At 48.1% G+C, this 17,453-nt stretch overlaps 1 protein-coding gene, 2 non-coding genes and 1 pseudogene across 4 annotated transcripts; all 4 read right to left on the reverse strand.

Annotated features, from left to right (window-relative positions):
- Positions 1-4,585: 4,585 nt before the first annotated feature.
- Positions 4,586-4,681, reverse strand: LOC119296545 (annotated as a pseudogene).
- A 7,105-nt stretch (positions 4,682-11,786) lies between these two features.
- Positions 11,787-16,759, reverse strand: LOC119294677 (nuclear transport factor 2-like). 2 transcript variants are annotated; one of them, XM_037572916.1, is made up of 4 exons: positions 16,023-16,759; positions 15,770-15,939; positions 12,687-12,761; positions 11,787-12,597 (listed from the first exon to the last, which is right to left on the reverse strand). In XM_037572916.1, the coding sequence occupies exons 1-4, from the start codon at positions 16,690-16,692 to the stop codon at positions 12,115-12,117; spliced, it is 1,398 nt and encodes a 465-aa protein (XP_037428813.1). In that variant the 5' UTR covers positions 16,693-16,759; the 3' UTR covers positions 11,787-12,114. The 2 variants fall into 2 exon arrangements, with proteins under 2 accessions (XP_037428813.1, XP_037428811.1); XM_037572914.1 differs by having other exon boundaries at positions 11,787-12,603.
- On the reverse strand, positions 13,628-13,716 carry LOC119296544. Its single transcript, XR_005145278.1, has one exon. It is a non-coding gene; the product is annotated as a small nucleolar RNA Z161/Z228 (small nucleolar RNA).
- On the reverse strand, positions 13,887-13,974 carry LOC119296546. The gene has a single exon (XR_005145279.1). It is a non-coding gene; the product is annotated as a small nucleolar RNA Z161/Z228 (small nucleolar RNA).
- Positions 16,760-17,453: the final 694 nt, after the last annotated feature.

Raw genomic sequence — 17,453 nt, forward strand, 5'->3', positions numbered from 1 at the left:
CTACCCGTCATTGGTTGACTTCCACACTATAGAGTCCTGGACATCCGGCTGAATGGCCACGGTCACTAGCTTCTCCCAAATTAAAGGGCCAAGAATTGTTGAAGATGTTCTAGAGTGAGGCGAGTGTCAATGTTGATTTGCTCTATCCAGTGCCCATCCCTTACGGCCGTGGCGACCGTAACACCTTTTTTGCGTGAAATATCAAAAATCTTTGGCGCAATATCATTGGGCCTAACACCCTGAAGCCGAGAAGATTCCCAGAAGGAAAGCTTCTGTCCATCGACGATCGTGACCTGATACATCTCCAACGTATCTATATTTTTTTATTGTTCCATGCTATTATATTATCTGTTTTGGATATTTTATATGCATTAATATGATATTTTATATTATTTTGGGGACTAACCTATTAACCTAGAGCCCAGTGCCAGTTTCTATTTTTTACTTGTTTTGAGTTTCGCAGAAAAGGAATACCAAACGGAGTCCAAATGGAATAAAACCTTCGCGATGATTTTTCTTGGACCAGAAGACACCCAGGAGACTTGGAGATGAAGTCGGAAGAGCCATGAGGCGGCCACAAGGGTGGACGGCGCGCCTAGGGGGTAGGGCACGCCCCCTATCTTGTGGGCCCCCCGTGACTCCCTTGACCTAATTCCTTCGCCTATATATTCACATATATTCCCAAACCACCAGAGGCATCCACGAAAACACTTCTCCACCGCCACAACCTTCTGTACCCGTGAGATCCCATCTAGGGACCTTTTCCGGCACCATGTCGGAGGGGGATTCGATCCCGGAGGGCTTCCACATCAACTCTATTGCCCTTTAGATGAAGCGTGAGTAGTTTACCACAGACCTACGGGTCCATAGCTAGTAGCTAGATGGCTTCTTCTCTCTCTCTTTGACTCTCAATACCATGCTCTCCTTGATGTTCTTAGAGATCTATCCGATGTAATATTTTTTTGCGGTGTGTTTGTCGAGATCCGATGAATTGTGGATTTATGATCAACTTATCTATGAATATTATTTGAATCTTCTATGAATTCTTTTATGCATGATTTGATATCTTTGTAATTCTGTTCAAACTATTGGTTTGGTTTGCCCAACTATATTGGTTTTTCTTGCAATGGGAGAAGTGCTTAGCTTTGGGTTCAATCCTGCGGTGTCTTTTTCCAGTGACAGTAGGAGCAACAAGGCACGTATTGTTTTGTTGCCATCGAAGATAAAAAGATGGGGTTTTCATCATATTGCTTGAGTTAATTCCTCTACATCATGTCATCTTACTTGATGCGTTACTCTGTTCTTCATGAACTTAATATTCTAGATGCAAGCAGGAGTCGGTCGATGTGTGGAGTAATAGTAGTAGATGCAGAATCATTTCGATCTACTTGACACAGATGTGATGCCTATATTTCATAATCATTGCCTTAGATATTGTCATAACTTTGTGCTTTTCTATCAATTGATCGGCAGTAATTTGTTCACCCACCATATTATTTGCTATCTTGAGAGAAGCCTCTAGTGAAACCTATGCCCCCGGTCTATTTTCCATCATATAAGTTTCCGATCTACAATATTAGTTTCCGATTCACTATTTTGCAATCTTTTACTTTCCGATCTATAAACCAAAAATACCGAAAATATCTACTTTACCTTTTGTTTAGTTTCATATATCTCTATCAGATACCACTTTTGCAAGTAACCGCGAAGGGATTGACAACTCCTTTATCGCATTGGGTGCAAGTTGTTTGATTGCTTGTGCAGGAATTAGGTGATTTGTGCGTTATCTCCTACCGGATTGATTCCTTGGTTCTCAAACTGAGGAAAATACTTATCTCTACTTTGCTGCATCACCCTTACCTTTTCAAGGAAAAAACCAACGCAAGCTTAAGAAGTAGCATGACCTCAGTCAAGTCCGCGAAAAGGTCGCAGTCAGATGTCGTGCAAGGCGTCCAAATCCACACCACTCACAGGGTGGGTCATCCCACTCAAGCCATAGCAACCTCAGTCGGAGGGCGGCTGCAAACTTGCGAAGGTGCAAAATGCCAAGGCCCACATATTCCTTTGGCTTGCAGACGTGGTCCCAGTTAATCTTGCACTTGCCGCCACTAACCGTGTCAGATCCTGCCCAGAGGTAGGCACGCCACAACTTGTCAATCACTTTTAGAACCTCCACCAGATGTCGAGCGGTGGATGTGATAAATAGCCCATTCGTTCGGCTCGGCCCATGCAGAGCAAAAGTTTCCCGTGCTTTTCACTATGTAGTTTATCACCTCTTTCTTTTTGTCAATTATTTCAATGTGATACTCTGGTAAGACTAGTTTCCTACGGGTGGTTTTCGGACCCTTCCTGAATCGTGAAAAAAAGTTGGGTCAAATTCATTGCCCATAGGATTAGTCTGTGGCTGTCTGGCCTACCAATGTGTTACCTATCTCGGACAGCTGGTAGTTAACTTGTTACTTTTGATTTGACTCAGGACCCACTGCACCGGTTTTCACTAGTTGTCCCCGCGCATATTATCTGAGTATATCGGTTAGTACCGAGTGTGCTCTCCGCACGGAAGATGATTCATGTTGCTCTCTGCTGAGATCCACAATTTCTCCATCCAATGTGCCAGCATGCCTTTGCACGCTAGGCGAGGGTGGTGGTGTCAAGGAAACCGGAATGGGTGTTGAAGACATTATCAAGATCTATGCCGACTGTGTTAGGGTACAGCCGGACGACATCTACATCCCGACGAATGGATGCAAAGAAGGTACATGCATCAAACTTCCCTTTATATCTGATGAAATCAAAAAGTTAACTACGAGGCAGGAACTGATTGCATGCATTACTTTGTATTAGTTCTGAAGTCTGCACCCATCTCTCAGCCGCCAAATGCCGCATTATATTGGCATGTTCTTATCATTTTATCGGTGATTGCTTTCACGCTTGTACTCCTGGTGGTGTATTTGGTTGCAAACTCAGATCAAAATAAACATAAATTATTTATACCAAACTTTTATTTCTCTATAACATATAAAATCAATGTACAATTTTAGTTATAATGTTTTCTGTCACACAAAGAAAAATTGACAACATATATGTATACAGTTCTGGCACTTATCACCCAAACCATATTTTTAGTAAATATACAATATTTTGCAATATTTATTATTATTATTTATTTGATGCCTTGACTATTCTAAATATTCATACAATCAAGTGTCGCAAGGTCCAAGAAAAAGGAAAAATGGAAGCCTACACTGATTGATTTGGGAAATTGAGATCAAAATCATAGTGTATATGTATGTATTATGTTTCATTTGTAGCTTCTAAATATCTTGACTGAGATCTCTAAAGAATGTTATACAACTGATGTCTAGACACAAATTTCTAGAATGTATGATTGTCTATTGGTACCCAGGTTTTGCATCGTAATAGGAGCAGAAAAATTGTCAGTTTTGTTAGTAATGTGATTTATTTTGAGCATATTTTATCAAATTTATTTTTTGTAGAATCACACCAACCAGGTTTTGAATGTACATGGGGGGCTCGAACCCAAGACTTATGCGGTTAGGAGAGGCGGGCTTACCACTTGAAGTGGGAAGCAATATGTGAACTTATGTGGTAAAACCTGCATATATCTTGTGAAGTTGGAATGTTTTAAACACAATGTTTTGTTTGGAATTTTCGGACCAATGTGTACTTGCAATTATCCTAGTGGTCACCTTTTTGTGATTATTGGCGCGCTAGTGATTCATCTTGTGTGGAAGGGTAAATTAATCCTACAACTTAGAGCATCTACAGCCGGACCTCTCAAACTGCCCGATCACGTTTTTACGACCCAGACGGCCCCCTCAAACGGCCCTCAAACACCCGGACTGACCGACACCCTCCATATCTAGCCCAAATATGGGGCAGATATGGGGGCGCCCTGGCACGCCTGCCACGTCGATATGACGGTAGGGTCCCACGCGGAAACACCAGGAAACCCGGCGGTCCGACGCTCGCCGCGTCCGTCGCCGTGGTGTGAACGCCGCGTGGCGCCGCTCCGGCTCGCCGCCCAAGACCAAATCCAGCTATTTAAGTCGGACGACGTCCCGCAACCCTAACCCATCCCCCTTCCCCTCTTCCCGCAGCCAGTTCGAGCCCATCCACCTCCTCCCTCTGCCGCTCCTGCGCTCTGCCGACGGTCCGATGCTCCGCCCAGCTCCAGCAGTCAGTCATGGTCCGGAGCAAGATCATCTACTACGCCATGCTACGAGATCCGGCAGGAGATCCGGACGAGGCAAGCCGCGCGCGCCGCCCGCGTCGCTGCCGGGCTGTCTCCGGACTCGCCGGAGCCAGGGGAGGAGGAGCAGCAGCCGGGGGAGGAGGAGGAGGAGGAGGAGATGGCTCCGAATTTAAATTTTTACATCTCCTGTTTTACATCTTCAAATTTGTGTCTTCTATTGAAGATGCTCTAAGTTCCTCATTGTGCCACTACATAGCTAAGTATCAATGGAAAACTAATGTAATTAACTCATCAAACAAGGATGAGGCATTTCGTACAAAAAGAAACCACAGGAGAATCCAAATCACACACAAACTAAAGAAATAGAAGGGGCATCAGAGAACATATGACTGCACCATTACACACTAAGTGTTAAAGTGTCTGAGACGACCGTCGTGAGTATATATGGTTTCTCGTCACATGCACAATACAGTATTGTAAAAATCAGTATGCATATTAACACAGATATTTTCCACCCATGATTATTAATTGTTAGTTCTACTTCTACCAATAAACATGTGCACAAAAGTTTCAGTAGTTCAAGTTATTATTCTAAAACTTGCATAACACGATGGTCTCCAGGAAAGTGTAAGGTGATGGCACTGCTGTCTACCTTTGTTCCAATAATCATAATACTAAAAGGTGGGGATGGGCATTGTACAGTTTCTAAATTTCACTTTGCAGCCTCTCTGCATTGCACTTCGCAGGGGTAAGACTAGGTTTCTATAATCCCTCCCCAGACCCCATCTTGTGTGGGAGATTCTATGCGCTGGATCCTTTTAGAATTCATGTAAATTTACACATGCAATGTTTGAGCCATTCAGATTTCAGTAGTTTTTCTTGGGAAAACAAACTTTTCTGTGTGTGGGCATAAGAAACCAATGTAGGGCTCTAAAATGATTTGTTTAGGGCATAACAAACTTTTCTACGCCTGCGAATGGACAACACGTCTGAACCTTGTGGTCCGGATGTATGCGGGGGCGGTTGAGGGTCCGGGTTGAAGATGCCCTGATATTGAAAGTCGCGCCTTTGGCTAAGGACCACGCAAAAAGGCTGAAATGTGTCATGACCCGAGGGAGAAGGAGGGGGAGAGGGGATCGAGATTGGATCGGTAGGTGAGAAGAACAGGGGAGGAGGAGGAGAGAACTTGACGAAGGGGAAAGGAAGATTCGATTCTAATCACTTGCTGCCTCACGCATTCCATCACCGTACAATAAGTAGCTGTTCCCACTGGGCTCACCCTGGGCCACGACCCAACACACACACATGGCCTCCGGCCCATACACGACACACACACGGTTGCGGTTCAGTTAACGGCAGTTAACTGAACTGCATTTGCAGTCCGCTGCAGATCATCATCTGCAGGCGTGACATTGCCCCCATCTTGAGAGGAAGCTCCTTCCCAGATGCAGGCCAATGGGTAGCGCTCTTTTAATGTGTGATAATCTTCCCAGGTTGTGGTTGTTGGAGATCGATTGGACCACTGCACTTGTAGCTGGATTACTGGCGCATCTCCTTTCTTCATCATGCGACGCTCCACGATGGCCACTGGTTCCGTGTCGCCGGTGACCAAGTCCGGTACCTGCGGCAGCTCGGAGAAGACCGGGGTGTAATCGGGGGTGTAAGGCTTCAGCTGAGACACATGAAATACCGGATGGATTCAGCTGTCGGCTGGTAGTTGAAGACGGTACGCCAGGTTGCCGATCCGTTCAGTCACCGTGAATGGCCCGTAGAACTTGTAGGAGAGCTTCCAGCAGGAGCGATTGACAACCGACGACTGCGCGTACGGTTGTAGCTTGAGCAGCACTTGCTCGCCGATGTCGAACGCGCGCTCGGCACGGTGACGATCAGCCTGCTTCTTGAAACGCGACTGAGCGTGAGCAAGCTGAGCACGGAGGTGTTCCGTGTGGGCCGCCCAGTCCAGATCCTCCGCAGGTGCGCTCGGGGTCGAGTTGGCGCTGAAGTGCGGTAAGCAGCCCAGGTTAGGGTCGATGCCGTAGAGTGCCCTGAATGGCGAGCACTTGAGAGACGTGTGATGTGTGGAGTTATACCAGAACTCTGCTGCCGGCAGCCACTTGCGCATTGCCGCGGGGTGTCGTGGACGGCGCATCGCAGGTACATCTCCAGACACTGGTTGACCCGCTCCGTCTGGCCGTCCGTCTGGGGGTGGTAGGCGGTGGAGTAGAGGATCTTGGTGCCGGCCGCAGTGAGCAGCTCTCGCCACATGGCACTGGTGAAGATTTTGTCACGATCGGAGACGATGGAGCGAGGGACGCCGTGCAGCTTTATGACGTGCTCCCAGAACGCGCGGGCCACCTGCGCCGCCGTGAAGGGGTGATGGAGTGGCACGAAGTGCGCGAACTTGGTGAGCCGATCGACGACGACCAGGATGGAGTCACATCCTTCGGACTTGGGTAGACCCTCGACGAAGTCCATGGTCACATCTTGCCATGGCGCGTCCAGAATCGGCAGGGGTTGAAGCTTGCCGGTCGGGTGCTTGTTCTCGTGCTTGGCGTGCTGGCAGATGCCGCATTGACAAACAAAGTCTTCCACGGCGCGCTTGAGGCCGGGCCAGGCAAAGAGCTTGCGCACTCTGTGGTAAGTGGTTGTAGCTCCCGAATGGCCCCCCACCGCACTGTGATGGAGCGCTGCGATGAGCTTGGTCTGGAGCCCGGAGTTGGCGTCGATCCACAGGCGGCCGCGCTGACGTATTACTCCATTCTGCAGTGCCCGGCCTTGATCGTCCTCGCCCACCACTGCCAGCTTGGCGAGCAACTCTTGTGACTCGGGGTCAGTCTCGTAGGAGTTCGCCACCTCTTGCAGCCACTGGGGTTGGCACATGGACAGCGCGTCGAGCTCCAGCAGGTGGCCAACGCGAGATAGTGCATCGGCGGCGCCGTTGTCGACACCTTTCTTGTAACGGAAGGAGAATTGGAGGCCCACCATCTTTGCCATAGCCTTGCGTTGCAGATCGGTGACCAGCTGCTGATCGCCCAGTGCGCACAAACTTTTGTGGTCGGTGACGATCTCGAACGGGGCACGTTGCAGGTACGGTCGCCACTTGTCGACGGCCATCATCACGGCGAGGAATTCTTTTTCATACGTGGAGAGCTTCTGATTCCGCACCCCAAGAGCCTTGCTGAGGTAGGCGACAGGGTGGCCATCTTGGGTGAGCACCGCGCCCACGCCCGTGTCGCATGCATCCCTTTCGATGGCGAACGGGCGTGTGAAGTTGGGGAGAGCCAAGACCGGCGTGCTCATCATTGCCTGCTTGAGCATGTCAAAAGCTCGCTGTGCCGTGTCGCTCCAGACAAACCCTTTCTTCGAGAGGAGCTGCGTCAGAGGCTTGGCGATGATGCCATAGTGAGGAACGAACTTGCGGTAGTAGCCTGTCAATCCCAAGAATCCACGCAGCTTAGTTGGTGTCGAGGGCACGGGCCAGGCATGCATAGCACTGGTCTTGCTTGTATCTGTGGCAACGCCGTCTTGCGAGATCACGTGCCCAAGGTACTCGATGCTTGTTTGCGCGAACGAACACTTGCTGGCCTTGGCGAACAGCTGGTGCTCACGCAAAAGGTCCAAGGTGAGGCGCAGGTGTTCTTCGTGTTCCTGCAGGTCGAAGCTGAAAACCAAGATGTCATCCAAGAAAATGATGATCAACTTACGGACATAACGGCCGAAGACTGTGTTCATCAGGCACTGGAATGTGGTTGGCGCGTTGCACAATCCGAATGGCATGACGCGAAAATGGTAATGACTGTGATGAGTCTTGAAAGCTGTTTTCTCCTCGTCTTGTTCCCTCATACGGATTTGGTGATAACCCGCGCGAAAGTCAATCTTGGAGAAGTACTTGGCCCCGGCCAATTCGTCGAGCAGCTCATCAACCACAGTGAGTGGAAATTTGTTCTTCACGATTGCTGTGTTCAGGCGTTGAAAATCAACGCAAAAACGCCAGCTGCCATCCTTCTTTTTCACAAGCAGCGCGGGCGCACCGTAGGGACTCATGCTATGCGTGATGAGGCCCGAGTCGAGCATCTCCTAAACTTGCCGTTCAATTTCATCCTTCTGCGCTGGCGAGTAGCGATACGGCTTTGTGTTGATCGGCGTGATACCCGGTTCCAGGTTGATGTTGTGATCATACTGACGACGCGGAGGCAGGGTGGTTGGTTCTGCAAACACATCTTGATACTCGCGCAGAACCTTCTGAATGTTGTCAGGGATAGGTGCAGATGGTGGTTCGTCAGTTTTCTCCACGGTGACCAGAGCTGCTGTCCAGATGTCGTTGGCCATTTCCATTCTGTGAAGCTCATAAGCATCGAGCTCTGAAATTGGAGGCTGATTGGTGTTCTTCACCCCTTGCAGTTTCACTGTTTTGCCCCCAGTGTCAAACTGAATCGTCTTCAGTTCCCAGTGGCACAACATCGGGCTGTGGGCAGAGAGCCAGTCCATTCCCAGTACGCCATCGTAGGCACTCAGTGGCAACACTCGAAGGTCAGTGTGGAATGTGTGACCAGGCACTTGCCAGGCCATTTTGCGCACCATTTTGTTGCATAGCAGTCGTTGTCCATTTGCCACCCGAACGGACACAGGAGGCAGATCTTCCTGCTTAGCAGCAATCCGGGCAGTGAAGTTTTCACTAATGAAACTGTGGGAACTCCCGGAGTCAACTAACAGCAACATGATCTGGTCGCCGACTTGAGCGCGTAAGCGAATTGTAGATGGCCCTTCCTCACCGGACACGGCATGCTGGCTCAGAGAGCAGCATTCTGGTTCTTGTTGAATTGGAGCATCCAACAGTTGCAGTGCATGCACCGTGTCGTCGGACAGAGTTTCTCCGAATTCACCCACTTCAATCATCAGAATCTGCCCCGTGCGTTTGCACTCATGCTCGCGAGAGTACTTATCCCCACAACGAAAGCACAAGCCATTAGCTCTTCGGAATTCTCGTAGCTGCCGTTCCCGAGCAAAATCATCGTTCGCTGGGCGCGGTTGCGCTGCTGCTGTCCGGACTGGAATGGTGGCTGCTGTAGATGCTTGTGGAGGTGGGCGACCCACTGGCATGATCCTTTAGCGTTGTGCGCGTTGTCGCTCCAACTCCTCTTCCTGAATCCTTGCAAACAGAGCTGCTCGAGTGATACTGGAGGGGGACTGAAGACGGACGCCTAGCCGGAGTTCATCCTTGAGGCCCAGCAGGAACTGAGAGACGAAAAACTGCGGGCTCAAGTGCGGATCCAGAGACAACAAGTGATACATCGATGTCTCGAACTGCTGGCGATACTCTTGCACGCTCCCAGTCTGCCGCAACTGAACCAACTGATGCATTTGCGCTTCGAACTCTTCTGGCCCAAATTCCTCTTCCACGGCTGTACGGAAAGCCGCCCACGATAAGCCTGAATGTTTCTGACGGTGAGCCTGCAGCCACATCACTGCCAAACCATCCATGTACAGCGAGGCCGTGATGACCCAACTGTGCGGCGGCACTCGGTACAGCTTGAAGTAGGAGATGCAGCGCTCGAGCCAGATGCGTGGGGCGTCGCCGTCGAACCGGGGAAAATCGTGCTTCGGTGGTTTGGTGTAGAGATCTGTCCCGCATTCTCGATCCGGGGCCGTCGGAGAGGGCTGAAGCAGCAGAGGCGGCCCGTGGTTGACCAGCCGCGCATAGGGCAGCTGAGCCGCTCCCTCCGTATAGAGTGGGGGAGGAGCGGGGCGAGTCGGCGGAGGTGGTGGTGGTGGTGGTGGTGCAGAGGAGCCCGCCGTCGCCGAAATTCTCGAGGGTGACAGGGCAGTGTGGGGCGCGGCGGAGGGGTCGACCGTCGGTGCGGCCTTGCGCGCCTCATCCACATCAGCCTGGATGAGATCGATTTGCTTGGAGAGGTGCTTGAGCTCGGTGGAGACCTACTCGTTGTAGGAGAGCTGCGCTTGGTGTCGCTCGTCGGCCGTTTTCTGATTCGCATCGAGGCGACGGATGACCGACTCCAGCAAGTTCTGCAGCTTGTCCGTGGTCTCCGACATCGCGTCGAGGACGCGGCGAGTCTGCGCCGAGGGCTTGGACGGCGCCGTGGTCTCGCTCCAAATCGGATGAACCCCGAGCAGGATTTCGTGCAAACTCGCCGGAGCGGCTGCACCTGCCTCGGTGGATGTTACCGGCGATCGAGAGGGTATGAGAGTCGCGGCGGCGTGAGGTGGTGGGAAAAAAAATCTAGGCTCTGATTACCAAATTGTCATGACCCGAGGGAGAAGGAGGGGGAGAGGGGATCGAGATTGGATCGGTAGGTGAGAAGAACAGGGGAGGAGGAGGAGAGAACTTGACGAAGGGGAAAGGAAGATTCGATTCTAATCACTTGCTGCCTCACGCATTCCATCACCATACAATAAGTAGCTGTTCCCACTGGGCTCACCCTGGGCCATGACCCAACACACACACATGGCCTCCGGCCCATACACGACACACACACGGTTGCGGTTCAGTTAACAGCAGTTAACTGAACTGCATTTGCAGTCCGCTGCACATCGTCATCTGCAGGCGTGACAAAATGTAAGCATGGTGTATGGACGCGAAACAGCCCTAACCGCCTCACATCGTTGGGGAGAACTTCTACTTCCTCTAGGAAATCCAGATCGTCCTCCTCCTCCCCATGTAGTTTCATGCTAGCAAAATAGTCTTTCAAGCTAGGTTCTGGCAGTTTTTACACTTGCCAACACCTGACACCACAATGGATGCAAGTGTTGCCTTCCCCTCACCCCTCGCATCCTCTTTTCTCCAAGATCTGTTGCTGAGAAGAAACCTGGTGGAGATGACAGTTCGTTGTTCGAGCAGCATTACCATAGGGAACGCTCAAGCTGGCCGGCCCATGTAGTGCAAGTCGCTCGTCGTTCCTCTGTATTTTTCCTGTTTTTATTACTAGTTTTCAAGTGATTGTTTTATTTTGTTTTCTAGAAAACACGTTTTTTTTAGTGATATTTTTTAAAAAATTGAACAGCTTTTGTGAATTTGGGAGTAACTTTTTCAAATTCCATAACGCTTTTGTATAGTATGAGCATTCCTTTGTAAGCAAACATTTCTTAAGTTTTTTGAACATTTTAAAATTTTGGTAACATTTTTTCATCAAATTAAAAAAAAAAAACTACTAGTAGACTCCAGTTTCCACCATGAGAGCTCCCTTCATGCATCATCAGGTCGCCATAGTTAAAACACCGTGCTCGTGGACTTTTGATTTTAAATATTTTTTTAAATGAGGGATTTCGTGCGTGAATGACAACTCAGGATCAGCCTCCTGAAAATCTGAGGAGGGTATTTTAGTCGTATAAAAAGTTTGGCCAAGAAATAATTCTGGCAAAGCAAAAACAATTTACGAGGACAATATAGCCTGAACTGTACATATCTTTGACCCCAGATACAATGTTAGTTATACCCTGTTTAATCTTTTACATGAGTGCAATTTGATCATGTTTGATTGCATACTTCAGAAAAGGAATCAACACAAGGTGAACTCGGTACTAGCACTTTTTCAAGAAAAAGTTCAACGGATCATAGAGAACTCCAGTGTTGTGCTACGTTTTCTTTTCAATCTGTGCTCGTTGCCACGACACATCGAACGAGTGAAGAGTCAGAAACACACTCACACATCCGGAAAAGGAAGCAACAAGTGAACCAACAAACATGACCTGCAGCTACTTTCGACCAAGATTCCACATTTACGACCAACCATATGCAGTCATTGGATTGGACCAACAAAACCAACTCACAGATGGGGGACGGATTGCGACGTAATAACAGGCTAAGTTAGTTCTATAATAACAAAATGGCTCCCAGACTCTCTTCCTCTCGTGACCTCCACCCAAGCAAAATAATTCAACAACTAAGCATTTGCCTCAACCCTCTCGGCGTACGCGTGGCCTCCTCCCTGCGCGCCGCCTCCTCCCTGGTTGCTGTAGTAAGAGTTGCCGCCGCCAGACCGGCCGCCCCTGCCCCTGTTGTTGAAGTTCCTCGGCTGGTAGTACCCTTCTTCGTTGTTGTTGTAGTACCCGCCGCCGCCACCCCGGCCATTCTGGTACCCGCCACCGCCTCCCTGGTATCCGCCACCCCCACCCTGGTATCCACGCCCATTCTGGTAGCCGCCGCCCATGCCACGGCCGCCTCCACGCCCGCCACGGCCATTGGGGTAGGCCCCCCTCCTGCCACGACCACCTCCCCGCTGGTTCTGATGAGACCGCCTAGGGTGCTGGAACTGCTGCTCTTTTGGCTCAGCATCCCTCTCATCTTGCTCTTCCATGTCAAACTTCTCCTGCTCTGCCTGAACAGAGGGATATTCCTCGGGAGGGTTCACGGGGGCTTCACGATCCTGAAACTGGCATGTTAGCATCAGCCTGTAAATATATATATATCATATACAGAAAAACAATCCACAATCCACAGGTCATCGTTCTTTACCACATTTTGCACGTCCGCTGAATCAGACTGATGATCATTGTAAATTTCCGTAGCATGGGAGTCTTCCTTCTCCTCCTGTCAACAAGTAAACATACCAACAAGATCAATATAAGCTCAATCATTTCTACTTTTAGAGGTAGACAAACAAAATACTTGACCCCTCAAAATGTCAAACAATAAAACCGTGTGAAATTCAAATATAAACAACCATCTGATAGTTACAAAACGTATTTGCTCAGTCTATCATAGCTCAGCTAAAATGAATAATAACCAAGCCATTACAACTAAGCAACAGTAGAAACACTTTACACTAACAAAAACAATAAATCTAGCAAAGTATATTTTTTAAATCTCATAAGCAGAAACACTTCACACATGGTAGCGCTTTAGGTGCACCCTCAAAGTCCTGACTCTGATCACCATATGCTAGTATCAGGAAATTAGTGGTTCTTTTGCTTTTCTGGACAAAATATAGTGGCTGATTATTTGTTTTATACTTATTATACAATTGAACCTAGAGACAAGGAGTCTGGAATCAGAGTACAGCTAGCCAGGAGAACCAGTCTTCTGGGAAATATGACCCTCTCATCAAGAATAACAGTTACATGTACCTACATTTTGTTCTCTATATATCTATATACACCAGCTATCATGACACTGGCATGGCTCACTGGGCAGCCACCGGCAAATAACACCCAAATCTTCAGTGAAATCAGTGCAAGTTCAGATGACACTACAAGTTTGTTTTAAAATAGAACATTGGAAAATGCTATTTTTACACAAATAGACACACTCAGAATGAGAAGGACATATCGAGTCAACAGCTGAAAACATATGAACGGAAAACAAATGCAATCAACCCCTCAAACAAAGCTGAGGCACTCCGTACAAATAAAAACCACAGGAGAGCCCAAATCACATACAAACTGAAGAAACAGAAGGGGCATCAGAGAACATATGAATGCACCATTACACACAAAGTGTCTCAGACGACCATCGTGAGTTGCAAATGGTTTCTCATCACATGCACAACGCAATATTGTTTAAAAACAGTTTGCATGTTAACATGTTAACTTTCCCACCCAAGATCGTTAATGATTAGTTCTACCAATAAACATGTGAACGAAAGTTTCAGGAGTTCAGGTTATCCTAAAACTTGCATCAACACAATTCTCTCCAGGAACTAAAAAATACTGAAATGCCATCAGTGAAATATGAATGCACCATTACACGCTGAGTGTCTCAGATGACTGTCGTGAGTTGGATAAGGTTTCTCATCATATGGCGCAAAACAAAAACAGTTCCAGCGACTGGAAAACACACAAAAGTTAAACATTTACCCAAATTCATGATTGGATGTTTGAAAAGTGCAAGACAGCATGATTTCTCCAGGAGAACTATTTAATTATGAATGCACCATTTCAACGTATCCCACCTTGTTGATTTATCATAGGTATGGAGGTGCATCTTAATGGTACTCTACACCAAAGAACTGTGATATTACCAAAGGTGTTGTAAGTTGATGGCACTGCTGTCTAGCTTTTGTTCCAATAATCATAATACTAAAAGGTGGGGGATGGGCATTGTACAGTTTGTAAATATAATGTCTTGAGGCAACATGCAGCAGATGATGCCTGGACGATGTCTAGGTTGTTATAAAAAATGGAATGTGAGAGTGAACTCACAGGTTAGAAATCAGTTTAGAAATTTAGGAAAATGACACTAACTTTAGTTTGAGTACACATACAAAAGAGTGGGTACAGCAGCAGCCTTGTCTTCTACATATTCAAATTGTAAGTGATTTTATGACGAGCACCAGAGGCTGGAGCCTACACTTATCATATTAATGCTGGGTAAATAACATCTCTATAATCAAGCTTGCGCAACAAAACTGGCAAGAACAATAAGGGTAGATTCTGTAACTAGAAAGACTGTAAAGGGCTTAGGACCTTGCAGCTTAATCCTAAAATAGAAGTCAAAGAAGATTCCTCAGGACTCAACAAAGATTATGAATGACCTATAGTTATGAAAGAGAATCTGCACCTCAGGAAAGTAATCCTGCAACAATATCATAAGTACACAGCTAGAATGCCAAAGAGTACCAGACCCAAAGAATATTCAGCTTTTAAGTTGTTTTATCAAAGTTATGTTGGTCCTAAGTCATAATCATACAGTAGATATGCAACAAGCAAGAATGACAGAGAGGTAAAATGGAATGCAGGAGCATGTGCTTCTTCAGTAGATAGTAAATACTCCCTCTGTAAAGAAATATAAGAGCGGAGGGAGTAAATAATTTGAGTGTCTTAAAATTCAGGTGAAATTACACGTGCAAATGTGTGATCCATTCAGATTCCAGTAGCTTTTATTGGAAAAACAAACATATTTTTGCGCCTGAGCAAAAGAAACAAATCTAGGTCTCTAAAATGCAATTCTTTATGAGCACAAAACTTGCTTTATACAAAGGGTACAAATATTGTCAGAGCGCTAAACTTTGTTTCTCCACTCATGCTGCAGAAATGCCAGTTTTTTTAGTTAAATTTACAAACAAAACACGTGTACCCTTTTTCAGAATGTTTTTACATCAGGTATTAGTGTTTTTCAACCAGCATTTTAAGTAATGGACAACAAAGTAGACTCTGAAAAATTAGACACGCAAAGAAAAAAAGAAACAGCTGCAAGATAAACAATCATGCTATTGCAAGACCACAACAATGAATTCTAGATAGTGGTGACACTACACATAATATTATACAAAGCACATAGTGGTTCAGTTATTATCTTCAGCAGTTTTTTCCAGAACGCCAATGCACAGGCACTCTCTGTTACATCTAAGCAACGGCGCACAACATCCATATGGAACAGCATAATCTACATCCCAAATGGAGAGACCTTGCAGTTTTCCACATTGATCATTACTACTGAATCGGCACAAACAGCAGCAACAGCAGCATTGCTGATCATAATAATACTAGGAGCACATCATTGACCAATCGTTGACAAACATCAGAGCACAGTTTAAGGGCAATGATAACTGCACCATGCTAAGCATAAATTAAATTACGCAAAAAATGCAGTTTGCGAACCTTGTGACCTTCAGCAGCTAGGTTCTCCTCCACTGCTGATGCCTCTGGTGAGGCAGTCATACTCTCCTGTGCCTGCACACCTTCAGCTCCATAGCTCCCTCCTCCAACTGCAGCTGCTGTGTAGTAGTCTGATGCCATGATCCTGTCCAGCTTAGCCCTCACCGCAGCATCTACAGCCAAAAGCCACAGCTTTCAGTCAGCAATAATTTCCAACCAAACCAGATAACAAATCTACCATATCAATAACACTCACAAGTAACAGAGGAGCCAGGGTGGATCGGCTCGTCGGCGCGGGCGAGCCATAAGCGGGCATGGTGGGCACAGGCCTGGAGCGCGTCGCGGTGGGAGACGCCCACCGCGGAAGCAGGGCGAGCCGCGGCAAGGGCCGCCACAGCGGACACGACGTCGAGGTCGCCCTCCACGAGCAGGTCCACAGTGTCGTCCCCGACGCAGTCGTAGGTGATGCAGCTGCTCCGCTCATGCTCGCGGGCGACCATGGTGGCGATGAAGTCGCTCTGCGGCTTGACGTCGAAGAGGGTGCCGAAGTAGACGAGCGCGAGGAGGTCCTGGACGGAGGAATCCGAGCCGGAGGGCTCCGGGATCGGGGCCGGGGCCGGGGCGGGGGCGGGGGCGACGGAGACCTCCTCAGCGACGGCGACGGCGAGCGGCGCGCGGAGGCGCTCGAGCTCGTCGATGACGGCGGCGAGGGTGGGCTTGGAGCGCATCACCTCCTTCTGCTCCTGGTTGAGCGTCTTGCCGGCGGCGACGGCCTCCTCCATCTGCGCGATGCGGTTCTGCTTCTTGCGCAGCGCGCGGAGGCGCTTGGTGACCACGGAGAGCGTGGGCCCGTCGTTGGCCTCGGAGGCGGCCGCCGCCGCCGCGGCCGCGGAGCCGGAGGCGGAGGCGGTGGGGGAGGCGGCCATGGCGGCGGCTAGGGTTTTAGGGGCGATTTGGGGATTTGGGCTTGGGAGTCGCGTCGAGTCGGGGCGGCGAGATTGGGGCGGCGTGGGAGACTGGAATTTATGGACAAGGGAGGGGTAGGGCGATTTGCGGGCGGGCCAGATGGCCGCGCACGCATCGCAAAGCACTGCCTCCACCTACAATGAGCTTGATCTTTCTTTATTTTTGCGAAATTTCAACTTTTTTTTTGAGTTGGCAAAATTACAGCTTATATAACACACATAAAAGTACAAGCAGTTTGTAGTTTGTTTTCTCACTTGTGTTTTTATATTATAAAAAGCATTACTCCCTTCATCTCATAATGTAAGACGTTTTTGGCACTACACTAGGAAGTATATATGAGCAATCACAGATTTGAGCAAAGGCTTTCATAGGTTTGTTTTGGCGCATGGCAGGGATGTGCAAAACAAGCCTATGGGGATAGAAGGAGGTGTCTTTGGTTGAACTATATTTCTCCTTTCTTTCACGATTGTATTGACATCTCTTATAATCCCCATGAGTAATGAATAAAGCCGTTGATTCGAAAGCAAAAAAAGTCAGTGTTTACAAGCCTTAACAACTTTGGAAGTGGGCTTTTAACAATTCGTTGAACTCTTGGTTGTGTGGATGAATGTCATCTGAATGAAGTGAGGACTTGAGTGCTTAACGAAGACAGGTGACGTTGTATGTCCACAAATGACCAGATTTTCAAAACCGTAATGCAAATGACAAAAGAATAGTTGTC

Source organism: Triticum dicoccoides, chromosome 4B (assembly GCF_002162155.2).
Source record: "Triticum dicoccoides isolate Atlit2015 ecotype Zavitan chromosome 4B, WEW_v2.0, whole genome shotgun sequence".
Classification (NCBI taxonomy): Eukaryota; Viridiplantae; Streptophyta; class Magnoliopsida; order Poales; family Poaceae; genus Triticum; species Triticum dicoccoides.